General features: G+C 38.2%; 1 protein-coding gene across 1 annotated transcript in view; it reads left to right on the top strand.

Annotated features, from left to right (window-relative positions):
• LOC136863954 (prenylcysteine oxidase 1) overlaps window positions 1-13,724 on the top strand; it is a 166,039-nt gene that overhangs the window by 61,877 nt on the left and 90,438 nt on the right. Inside the window, exon 3 of the mRNA XM_067140407.2 lies at window positions 552-729. Within this exon, the coding sequence (XP_066996508.2) occupies window positions 552-729 (178 nt within the window). The remainder of the gene's footprint in view (window positions 1-551; window positions 730-13,724) is intronic.

The following is a 13,724-nucleotide window of genomic DNA, read 5'->3' as shown; positions in this document are numbered from 1 at the left end:
GTACTCTGTGAATCATCCCATCAACACAATAATTAATACTGAGAGGATGTTTCCACTTGGTGAAACTTACAACTTGCATAAATCTAGGTCCATGTATACAAGGTATTCAAATTGAAAAACTATGTGAGATCCAAATTTCACTAAAACTATACGTCCTCTGACTTGTCCTTATAAGTTCCTATGTGTTCTAAAGCTGCAAGCTTGCTTGAATGATATGTTGTTCTGATTTACTGGTAGAGTGAAGTAGATATATATTTATCTTAAGGCTTGTACTGTTAAAAAGAAATTCTGAAATCCCTGTTTAATTTTGAAATCGCGCTTCAAATCTTAGTTGCTGAATATGTGCACTGTTTACAAATAGATTGGATTTGATTCTTGAAAATCTCTGTATGGCTTCCTGTTGGTGTGAACCAGTTCATGATATGGATGATCTGTACCAGAGCTAATATAGGATTTCTGTTATTCTTACTTCCAGTTCATTTTACCATGCTTTTTTTTTTTTTTTAAATTCCTTCTAATACGTGTTCTGTATATTGTGTGTGTTATTTCAGGATTGAAGAAAAGATATTCACCCCATTCATTGTTTGCACTTTTTGATGGAAAGAAGGTTGTATTTTCTGAAGACAGTAACTGGTATTTATTGAATGTACTTAAATTAATCAAAAGGTATCACTTGGGACCATTCTATTTAAATCGCTACATCGATGATATGCTGTCCAAATTTGACAGGTCAGTATGAAAGTTTTTTTCCCAGTCTGTTTTTCTAGATACATATAATTCAGACTTCATATTTTCCATGTAATATTTAATACCAGTCCTGATCAATGTCTTGACTTTGCTTAGTTTTTGTTCAGGAAGTTGAATACAACTTTTATTCTTATATTTCTATTCATGTACAGTATCTCCAAACTGTAGTAGAAAGTGCAGTTAATCAGCAAGTGAAGAACTGTTAGTAAAGTTTCAGAACAGATGTATTTGATGTTAGTGTTGTTGTTGTTGTTTGTCCAACCCTTGTCCCGTTTCCCCTATGGGGTCGGGTATAAGGTGAGATGAATCTGTCGTGGCAGGTTTTTATGACCGGATGCCTTCCTGACGTCAACCTCATCAGAGGAGTTAGATGAAATGAATGACATAACATATGATAGTAGGGAGAGGGTGAAACCCGGTGCCAGCACATAGCCTACTCCTGTCGAATAGCACCAAGGGGTCTGCTCAAGGCTTAACGTCACCATCTGAGGGACAAATCACCATCAACAGCGTCATATGCCCTCGTTTCATATGAGCACTACGGAGAGGTTTGGAATTTAATCCAGGCTTTTGGCACGCAATCTAGTGAATAGAAATTGTATACCACCACCTCCCATACCCTGCTGGCCAACATTCTGATCGTGACAATTTTTTTTTGACCAACGGGACTTGAACCGGCTAATCTCGGTGTCAGACCATTTAGACCTCAGCACCTTAACGATCATGGCCACCAGGCGGGCGTATTTGATGTTAGTGTGTGTAAACAAAATCAAGAAATATATACAGTGTCTCTCACATATAAACCCAGACCGAACTCATGATGTTTGTACTCTGCGCTACAGCAGCTGCCTCAGCTGAACTTACGTCATGCATGGCCGCTTCGCTTTAAGCGTGTATACAATCTTATATGAAATCTTACCTTATAAAAGATGCTGGAAGTTGTCATCCTTCCTGGGTTGTACAGGCATTGTACCTGGTAACCACATTCTGGCTGACGCGAGTGATTTCTGCCACTGTAATATTTCTTATTTCATTCATAATGTTTTCTTTCAGATCCTCCAATCCTCCAGATCCTCTTTCAGTTTACCCCACAAGTAAATATCACACACTGTTATATCTGGAGAACGAGGGGGAAGTAGACCAGCACCTGATCACTCTGTCTGCAAACACTTCCGTGATTGTAAGAAGGAAATCTGCTATACGAGCAGGGGCTGAATCTTGTTGAAACCATCCACATAATTTTTCTTCTTTCGTTAACTGATGGAAGAACGGCGTCAAAATGTCATCTTGGAGCCTCTCTGCATTTACTGTAGTCTCAAAAAAATGGCCCAATTATTCGTCTTGCACTAACAGCACACCAAACACCAATTTTCCTATCATAATGAGGGACTTCATAAACACCATTAGGATTTTCTGCAGACCAATAACGAGAGTTATGACTGTTCACACGATCATTAAGATGAAACCAGAAAGTTTACATACGAAAATACGGTGTTGCAATGATAACTGTCTCACCATGTTAACAGCTGAGATTCAGACTGGTGACTCATGCTTGCCAGGTTGAACACATGCAGGCTGCTTGCAAGGTCAAGAATTATGTGTGCACCTCCCATACTGCAGCTGCTGTAGCCCAGAGTACAAACACTGTCCGTTCGGTCTGGGTTTATATGAGAGACTCTGTACATCTGGATGGAAATATATGGTCAAAGCAAAACATAGAAGACCGAGCTCGATAGCTGCAGTCGGCCAGTATCCAGTATTCGGGATATAGTAGGTTCGAACCCCACTGTCGGCAGCCCTGAAAATGGTTTTAATTAAGGCCACCGCTTCCTTCCCACTCCCAGCCCTTTCCTGTCCCATCATCGCCATAAGACCTATCTGTGTCGGTGCGACGTAAAGCAACTAGTAGCAAACCATAAAAGATGGACATAGAAACGTGTACTCTTAGTGCTGGTAGTAAATTTCAAAATGGTTCAATCTCTATTGACTAAAACAACCAGGACCATGGAATTCAAATTTAATAACACTTTTTTTAAATTAGATATTAATAACAAATTAATCCGAACAAATATATGTAACAGTGTGAAGAGATCAGAAGACCAAAACCAGTAAAGATTCTGCAATCCATTTTGTCAGTTGTACGTATGTTTAGTCCTCAGCCCGACTTAACACATAATAATGTTTTGTTTTGAGAATGCCATGTGTTTACTTAAAAGTGGACACACACCTTCTTTGTTTTTCCCTAATATGTTGATAAAATATTGGTATGTACAATATTCAACATTAATTATCATATGAGTCGTGTAGTTTCAAAAAGCCCTATCTCCAAGAAAATCAGTTTTTCAGGAAGGGCAAAAAACTGCCATGACTGCATTTTACACTTCTTTTTAACATTTTCTTTACTTTTACTTTACGCTTGTGCACCCTACGGGTCAGGATAACCACAGTAATTCCCAACTAGTCAGTTATATATATATCTCAGGGTATTCATGCCTCATGATCCGTTCTGATGATCACGGGGTATCCATAAATAATTCGTCTCCATTGCTGCAGAGCATGTATTATGGCAAGGAGTTCGAGCTCCGTCGTTGTATAATGTAGCTCGTGTTTCCGCAGTTTTCTGCTCGTAAAGGCTAAGTATGTTCGTCTCTTACTCTCCTCTTCCTCTTGGTATAAACATGCTCCAACACCAATATTTGACGCGTCTGCCTGGACAATAAAATCTTTTTCGAAATCAGGGTACCCTAGTTTGATGCTTTGCCTAAGCAATTCTTTCATTCTTATGAATGCGTTTTCGGCTTCCTCGTTCCATTTCCAACGGTTATTTGCCTTTAAGAGTTCCTGGAGCGGTGCAGCTATCTCTGTATAACCTCTACAGTGGTCTGAAAAGAATCCAGTCATACCTAGGAATTGTCTTATGTGCTTCACTTTAGAAGGACGTGGGAAATCACAAATTGCTTTGATTTTTACCGGGTTTGGCTTAACTCCTTCGCCGTCTATTATATGTCCAAGGAAAAGCACTTGGTTTTGGCAGAATTTTGATTTTGCTAGGTTAATTTTAAATCTGGTTTTCTGCAGGTTACTCAACAATTTTTCTAATTTTTCACAGTGTTCTTCGAAAGTTGTACTGCCAAATACTAGATCATCGACATAACAGTTGACAAATCCTTTTACTTCATCTGTTAGGTTCTTATCTAAGGCCCTTATCAAAACGGCAGAACTGTTCTTCAACCCAAAAGGTAATCTACAGTAGGCGTACGTTTGGTTATCAAACATAAACCCTGTGAGTATCCTTGACTTTTTTTCCAGTACAATGTGATGGAAGGACGATGTACAATCTAAGCTTGAAAAGTACTGCAGACCTCTAAATTTTTTTATGATATCCTTAATCCTTGGGACCTTATTGTACTCTGGGATAAGTCTTTCATTGAAGACCCTAGCATCTACACACGGCCTGAGTTTTCCGTTGTTTTTCTTTACTATTACCAGCGGGTTCAAGTAAGGTGTGGTTGTCTTTACTATTATTCCGTCAGCCATCATTTCCTGAATAATTTTTCTTACTTCTGTTAAATACCTTTCTGGTACATCGTATAATTTTCCCTTATATGGTGGCCAGTCTTTGACTAATATTTTGTATTTAAAGTTGGGTATTTGACCCGGTTTATTGTCGAAAACTTTGACATGTCTCTTCAAAATTTCATAGATTTTCCGCTTTTCTGTGGATGATATTGTAGCTTCGGCCATAGTTTTCCAAATTTCAGTTTTCTCTTCCTCCTCCTCTTCGATAGCCATTATTTCTTCGAGCCTTTCAATTAATTCTAAATCTATCTCTTGTTCATACACGTCTTTCTTTTGAGCTTGGCCTTCCATGACTTCAGGATCAATTTTCTTCACCATAATCTTCAAGTGTTCCTTTTCGTCCGTAAGGTCATTAAGTTGTATGGTCTCTATAGACTGCGTTCCACCACTTTCTGTTGCTGGGAACCGGACTTCTCGTCTTTCCATATCAATAGTCATTCGTGTCGTTAACATGAAATCTATACCAAAGATGATATTATATTTTATCCTCTTCATAATCATGAATGGATGTTCAAATCTGTGCCTTCCTATCATGACTGTAACATATGCTTGCAGCTTGCAATCAACAGATTTATCTGGGATTATTCCTCTTATTTTAATTCCTGATACTGGGATTGTCGGTACGTAGATTCTTTTAGTAAGCTCTTGGAAAAACGTCGATGCCATTACACTAATACTTGCTCCAGAGTCCACCAAGCAATGCAACTTTATGTCGGCCACTGTTACTACGATTACGGGTAACCTAAATTTTGTTCTTTCTTTGCCATGATCATTTTCGTCAAGCAGGTCATCAGGTCGAATATCCCAGTGGTCTACTTGCGCAATTATCCAACTACGAATTTTGTCAAATTTACCATTTCTTTCGCTACGTGATATCTCCTCACTTCTCAGTTGGAAATCGGAGTTGTTTTTTTTTTCCAGGTGGCTCCGAATTTCCTATGAATTCAGGAGTATTTGGATTGAGTCTCCCCTCTTCTGCTTTCCTTCGTTTATATGATTGCAATTCGAGGCTCTCCGCTCCCTCGATATCTCCATTTATATCTTTATCTTTTATTGCTTCTTCCCATCTGTTCTTATTTCGTCTTTCCTCTCGTAGTTGTTGTATATACCTACGGTTTTCTTCGTTCCTGCGATAATTATTCTGTCCTTTCCGGTTATTAATCCATGTTCTGTTTCTAAAATGCTGTTGGTTCCTACTGCCTCGAAACCTTGGATTATTTGTATAATATGGGTTATGTCTACTATTACTCTGTCCACATTGCCCATTAGAATTTCCACTGCATTGGCAGCAACATCTCTTTCTGCCCTTCTCTCTTTGTTCGTCATGGTCCTCTGGCCTATTCTTTGACTTGTGATTTACCCTATGGTTTGTTTCCTCGGGACTGATAGTATTTATTACTTCTTCTTGGGCCGTATTCCGTATATTTCTATTCAATGGATATGAAGATGTCATATCGATCTGCCTTAGCTTCCTCTCCATATCGACTACGGTTTCAACATCTGAGGCTGCTAATAACCTCTGCACCTCCGGTGGGAATTGCCTTTGAATAGTTTTTATGGCCTCTAGCTCGCTTGGAGCTGAGTCTTAAGTCCTGAAATCGGTGAAATTGAAAAGAGAAGTAGTCACTGTATCGGGTTTGACCCATCGACGAAAATTTTCTTGCGTAAAGTTCGATTCTTAGTTGTTGTTGAATTTCTGGACTCCAAAACTTTCTTAGGAACGCTGCCTTAAATTCCTCATAGCTGTGGAAAGTATATTTAAAAGCTTGGAACCAGATGTTCGGGTTTCCGTCTAGATGTTTTTCTATCACGCGCAGCTTCTTATCCTCTTGAATTCTACCTTCGCGAAAATGTTCCTCAATATCTCTGAGAAATTGCTTAGGTGAGATTTTTGATGTGTTGTCAAAATGCTTTGGGCGGTCGTCGTAAGTTTTTATGACGTTTATTATGGTTGGACTTTCTTTTTGACTGCTTCCATTTACCAAATCTATGCTCTGCCTACTTGGATCCAGTGTTCTTGATGGTGTAGTCTCCCTCTCATTAATCTGAATCTCTATCGCTTTTTGCCGTTCACTATAATTCGAAATAACGGATTTCGTTGTCTGGTTTTCTATCTTAATTTCCTGCATCTCCTTCCTAATCTGCCTTAACTCCTCTTCCGTCTTCTCCATCTTCTGGTCCGCCTCATTCTTATCGCTCTCGATCTTCTCTTTTAACTCATTAATTTTCCCGGCCACCGTGCCAGCAGCGTGATCGAATTTTTCCTCCAATTCTTGATGTCTGACCTTCAATCCTTCCATGCCGCTTGTTATTTCACTCAATTCGTCCCATTTCTTCTCATTACTGACTTTTAGTTTACGGAGATCGCTGGTCAGTTTGCTAATCTCCTCATCCTTCAACTTCTTGATAATTTTCTGGCTTTCTGTAACCTGTCCTCTAATTTTGTCCATTTCTTCGTGTATCTGCTTGTTTCTATTCTCCATACTCTGAGTCATTTCAGCTAGCCTATTCTGTATTTCCAATCGAGTTCTTGTGTTGTCTTCCTTTATTTCCTCCAATTCCTTTTTCCTCTCTTCACGTTGCTTTTGTTGCCATTCTTCCTGTTCTTTCCTCCTTTCTTCACGTTGCTTTTGTTGCCACTCCTCCAGTTTCTCTTCTTGTTCTCTCCGGAACTCCTTTAAGAATTCTTGTTGTTCCTTTTTCCTCTCTTCACGTTGTTTTTGTTCTTTCTCTGCCCGTCTCCTATCCTTCTCTTCTTCCTGTTTCTTTTCTTTCTCATCACGTTCTTGTTTTTCTTTCCTCTTTTTGTCCTCTCGTTCTTGTTTTTCTTTCTTCTTTTCGTCCTCTCGTTCTTGTTTTTCTTTCTGTCTCTCTTCTTCTTGTTTCTTTATATATTCTAGGAACCACCATCGTATTCCTTCATGTTTTTCCTGTGCTCTTTTCATTTCTTCTTCTTGTTCCCTTCTGGTTTGCACTCTTCCCTGAGTTGCCATTTTCTCGTCAATTTCAGTAATATTTCGAATAATTCTCTAATTTCCTAACCAACTTTAACTTTCCAAGTTCTCTAATATCACACAGTGTCAATAAATATATGAAATATTTTTCAATTTCTAAATCTACCGAGCTCGATAGCTGCAGTCGCTTAAGTGCGGTCAGTATCCAGTAATCGGGAGATCGTGGGTTCGAGCCCCACTGTCGGCAGCCCTGAAGATGGTTTTCCGTGGTTTCCCATTTTCACACCAGGCAAATGCCGGGGCTGTACCTTAATTAAGGCCACGGCCGCTTCCTTCCACTTCCTAGGCCTTTCCCATCCCATCGTCGCCATAAGACATATCTGTGTCGGTGCGACGTAAAACAAATAGCAAAAAAAAAAAAAAAAAATTCTAAATCTAAAAATATCCTTAAAGCTAGCAATCAAGTCTTATATACTAAATATTCACTTAGTTTCTCAAATTATTTGAAATATAGACCTTCCTGAAGATCGATATCATCCTAGCAGTTAAAATATGAGCAACTTCCCAACGAACTCAGATCATTTTCCTTTGAATTCATTTCAGAAATAGTTTCCCAAAAAGAGAAAAATAATTATCCACCATGTGGTATTCGTCATTTACTTACATACTAACTATTAATCCAAATATCAAGAGTAAATTCAATCATATTTTAAAATAAAAATGAAATGTGAAGACCTACAATTATTTCAATAAAAAGGATAAAATATCCTCCTATCACTCCATCTAACAATCTGTTTCTGGAAAATATTCATATTTAAACATCATTTTCTCAATACTTAATTATCAGTTTCTCATCCGAGCCTATTTTCTTGACAAATCTCCAAGCATTTCCTTCACCAACTGCATGTTGGGCTCTTTTGCTTCCCACAACGTTCCGCAATATCATTCTCTTTTGACCTCCATGTTGGTTCAGCAGTAAGTTATCGGGCTATTTTCTCGGGTCTAACTCTCAATTAAATAATCGATCCCGCGGTGTCTCTCTCTTCAATTTCCTCACTGTTGTGCGACAATTTTTTACTTCCATATTTTTGGTGACTGATACGTTTCTCTCCCCGGTATCTTTCTCTTTAATTGCGCCACGTCGGAACGGTAATTTTTACTTTCGGCGGTCCATTATTCGATGTTCCCGCGGTGTCTTTCTCTTCAATCGCCTCACTGTTGGTCGCCAAATTTTACTGCACCCTACAGGTCAGGGTAACCACAGTAATTCCCAACTAGTCAGTTATATATATATCTCAGGGTATTCATGCCTCCAGAAAAATGGTTAATTTTTCTATGTTTGGTTTAACGTGTGTTCAAAGAGAAATAACGGTATCATACGCGGTTCAGAATTACGTAATTCAACGCCCAGTAGTAGTTTTTGTGAACGTAAACTTCAGTCAACCTTTTAAAAAAAAATATATATCCGCACAACGAGAACCTTACTCACTAAGTACAACTATTGAATACCAGTATAAATGAAAACTCACTTCATTATATAAAAAACTAATCAAGAAACACATTTATTAAATTGTCAAGATTCGCAAAAGAAATGGTTAATGTCAAATATGGCTCATAAGCTTTCAGTTATCAATCTAATAAATAAATATTTTTAATTACTGAGTCAAATATTTAAGGTCAGCGCTGCCTAATTCCTAAACTAAGCTTACATCTTAATATTCTAGGTCACGTATTCCTGAAATGAATTATCTTCCCATTAAAAATTACATCTGGTCACTTAAGTATGTTACATCACAGTCTTCAGATCACGGTCAAAATTCGTTATATCAGTAAATTATTCCATTACTCACGGTGTTAATTATATACCTTCATCGAAAAATACAACCATAACATTGTTCAAGTTACCGCAGAAATGAACTGAATTTGAATAATGTGTCCTGAATACAAATATCAGTGACCTAAGTTACATTGAAAATTATCTGAGTTCGTTGGTGCAGACTATAGTGTAGAAAATGAAATATTGAATGACGCACTAAGTTCCACGGTCCGATTGCCATTTAAATTACGGCTCCTAACTAAATATTCGCTCTAATAATATTTCAGATTAACAAAACATCGATGATATCCTACGTAAATATCAAATAATTTCCCTACTCTAGCTAAATAATTTCTTATGTATCGTATTCCAGCTCGATATACATGTAGCCAGTAAGCATTTTTCATATATAGGTGTGCTAATGCCAACACAAAGATATTTCAACACTACATTATCATACTACTTGCATACAAGTTTGTTCTTCCATGCAATAACCATTCATTCAGAATATGATATAATCATGTATTCATTTACCCATCACCGGTTGTTATTATTGTCAAACCACTTTCACACTCCATTAAAATATACGTAATTTTATTGTCCATACCTTGCTATGGTTCCTCCCTGGGGCATACTCATATTCTGTAGTCGCATTACATGTGCTCCAACATCGCACATAAAATATATCATATACGCTTTACTTCCTATTAATCTGCGCAATATCATTTAAAATACTATATACACTTCCATTATCTCACTATTATCCTTCAATTCAACCCATATTTAATTCATTTAACATTCACAATTACCGCGTTTAACCTCCAATATTAATTAAACACGACGATACGTATCTCATCAATAGCGCAGAATTCGTTCCTCAAAACGCATTTTGTTATACAATTCCATATATAACCCCAAATTCAGTATCTTTCCTTTCTATAAAATCACACAGCAAAGAGTATGGTAACTTAACTTAACCAATTCAACATGCGTCCCTCTGTGACGTAACAGGGTTTGACTAGTACTACATCACTCATGGATCTTTCTAACTAACCGGGATTCTTTGAAAACAGCTGTTACATTATGTCGTATTTTTAAATCGTATTCCTTCGTCCTTGGATAAGATAATGTAGTAAACACGTTACCATTCTGTAACAATATATCGTCTTAAATATTTCACATTGCACTTTCTTATATTCACAGCACACTTAATTATCTCACGCTTAGGCTATTCAGATCTACTGTATATACTGGTAATACTCTACATAAATTATTTACTTAATACTATTACTTAGCTCGCCATTCAATATCTCGGGCCTTAGTTGCTCTTCGGTGTGGTCGTAGTCCTTGGATCTTGAACTGGGCAGGATCTCCACCACTGGTGTCTCAGGTAGAGTGACCTCCTCCACACGGGTCGGGTGGTTTTAACGGCCAGGATGACATCTCCCTCCAGGTTGGTCTATGCCGATTTAGCAAGCCATCATCTGTTCAGCAACACAGTAGACGATATACGTTGATTCTGGAAAATATAAATTCAACATGGTTCTGCGTAGAATATATATTTTTTATGGTGATTGCTTCTTATTTTAGGTTGTCCTTGCGATTATTTTTACTAAATGTGGCTCAATCTCGAGCTCTCACGTCTCAATCAAGTTCTGGTTTTCAAACGACTTTGCGTCTAAGTATCTGGACGTGTTTTTCAAAGCTTCAGGATTTTATTTCCTCTTTAGAGTATTTCGACGTTTATCTATTCAATTCGTTCAATACTTCCGTCCTCTCAGCTTAATACTTCTTGCTAAATATTGCCAATTTCGCTTATTTCTGGGAGCGATGTTCGGAACGTCTTGTCCTCACCATGTCAATTTTTTAAGTCAGTTTTTATAATAATCTGTTTGATCCTTCTTATTTTTTTAAAAACAATTCTATCGATTCTACACCATTGTACACCGCCTTCATAGTGGTAGGTTTAAGTTAGTCATGGCCTCCTAGCATACGTCAATATCGATATCCGATTATACATTTCTTTGCCTTGGCTGGCCTCGACCTTCCGTAGGCGCCATTTTTAATACGTCCAGTAAATGCATCGGGTACACTTGTAAACTTCCATTTAAAAAGAAGTTAAATAGATTACATGGTAATAGTTAACAGTCGTCGTATTGTTATTGATTATTGTCGCTTCACATATTCAAATATTGCATTGTTGGCTACACTCGTGAACAAAGAGTGTAGTGTAGTCAAGTAAATATAAATAAAAATCAGCTGACCTTGTATTCCATTCATTTGTACTTCTGAGTAGGTAGTTAGTATCCGTAATTTATATTTCGCTTCCTCGATCTTTCAGTATTTATGAGTGGTTAGCTAATAATAATAAAGTTCATATATCCTGGTAATTGCAGTTCAAGTCCCTGGAGTAGTAGTAGTAGTTTTGATAGAAATATTTGAGAAATTATTGTAGATAACCTCGTATGTTTCAGTAGGCCTAATTGAGAACACTTTTTTTTTTTTTTTTTTGCTAGGGGCTTTACGTCGCACCGACACAGATAGGTCTTATGGCGACGATGGGATAGGAAAGGCCTAGGAGTTGGAAGGAAGCGGCCGTGGCCTTAATTAAGGTACAGCCCCAGCATTTGCCTGGTGTGAAAATGGGAAACCACGGAAAACCATCTTCAGGGCTGCCGATAGTGGGATTCGAACCTACTATCTCCCGGATGCAAGCTCACAGCCGCGCGCCTCTACGCGCAGAGAACACTTTTATTCTCCGTCCCATGGAGTAGGGAAAATAATAGTAATCCACCAGCTGTAATAATCACATAGCCACATTTCAGTAGAATTGTAGTGAAGATAAGGTATAATATATTAGATAATATCTTGCTAGTTATATTCGTGTTTTTCTTCGTGTACGGCAAAACTTTTGATACTTAAGCATTTAACCAAACGCAGTGTAGTGTAGTGTAGATACATTGTAGTATAGATTCAGTGCATTTAGATAGTGCCGTATCTTGCCTGCTATATTCGTGTGTTATCTTTCATGTGTATCTATTAGTCCGTAATACTAATAATATTTTGTCCAAGCATTTAGCTTCGTTGGTAAACTTTGAGTACAGTACTTCTTGCAAATTTCATTTCTGTTGTGCTTAGTAGTAACATACATTACGGTACCGGTATCATAATTAGGATACGTCTGAAAGTAGTTTAAAAATTACTGTAGTGTACTGTACAGTAGTATACGAGTAATATCCTATTAGAATTTAGTGTGCTTATTTTATTATTGTAAAATATTTGTGTAGTACTGGTGTAGTAGAGGTATCCGTAGAAACTCTACTAAAATACTGTTGTTGTAATTAGGATAGGCTTAATTGCAGTTTGGAATTGTGTAGTTCTTGTGTATTACTTTCGATATTCAGTAATTAACAGCAGTTTTTATCTTGTTAGGGGTTGTAGGATAAAATAAAATAGAGCACGACTAAGTAGTATTGTAGTGTAATCGTATATTAATTACCTTATTGTCGTGTACTATCCCAGACAATATATCCCTCCGTTCATTTATTTTTTGCAAATAAGTTATTTTATTTTTAATAAAAAAAAATTTTCCCGTAAAGAATGGCTAAGGAGTGCGAGTGTACTGACTGTGGGTGTGGTGAGGCATTGAGGGGTATGAGGGAGGAGTTGGAAAGTTTGAGGGAGATAGTTAGGATTCTCACAGAAGACAGGAAGGAAGATAGGACTCCCCCAAACAATGTACAGGTTACAGTAGGTGTACAAGAGGGAGGGGAAGGAAAGGGAGGAGTTGTAGAAGACAGGTGGTCTAATGTTCTAAGGGGAAGGAGATTGCAGGCTAAGGGCTCTATTCAGGATCAGAATTCAGGACAGGTGTCTGTGCGAAATCGGTACGAGTCACTCCAGGTAGAACAACAGAGGGAGGATGAGGGACAGGGAACTGTTGCTGAGATGCGTGCAAGTAGGAGAAAGGGAAAAGGTAGGAAAGGGAAATGTAGAGTAGAGGAAGGAAAAGACAGGTGGAGCAGGGTCATGAGAAGGAGAAAAGGGAGGAGGAAGTAGCTTCTGCAGCTATCAGGAAAGACAGGGCTGACCAGGAGGGGAGGGGATCAAATGAGGTGGGTAGGGTTGAGGCTCTGGTCATGGGGGATTCCATCGTTAGACACTTGGGGAAAGTATGTGGAGGAAAGGGAACCAGGGTAGAATGTTATCCAGGAATTAGGTTGAGGCAGATGTTGAGGAAAGTAGAAGAGAGGGAGGAGGGGAAGGAGAAGGTGGTAGTGTTTCACGTTGGTACCAACAATGTAAGGCAAGCTGATATAAGTACCAACATAGTTGGAGATGTGTGGGATCTGGTAAATGCAGCACGGGTGAATTTTAAGAAAGCGGAGATTGTTATTAGTGGAATACTGTGTAGGAGGGATACTGACTGGAGGGTGATTGGGGATTTAAATGATACTATGTGGGAAACGGGGAGTGAAATTTCTAGATCCTAATGGGTGGGTAGGAGATAGGGATCTCCACTCGGATGGCCTTCATTTAAACCGCAGTGGTACGTATAAGTTATTTTACAATGCTTAGTAAAGCTAAAGGTTCCACCTATTCAATATGTTATCGTAATGGTCTATTTA

The sequence above is a fragment of the Anabrus simplex genome, chromosome 2 (assembly GCF_040414725.1).
Source record: "Anabrus simplex isolate iqAnaSimp1 chromosome 2, ASM4041472v1, whole genome shotgun sequence".
Classification (NCBI taxonomy): domain Eukaryota; kingdom Metazoa; phylum Arthropoda; class Insecta; order Orthoptera; family Tettigoniidae; genus Anabrus; species Anabrus simplex.
The sequence above is the reverse complement of the archived record's forward strand: the minus strand, read 5'-3'. Positions and strand labels throughout refer to the sequence as shown.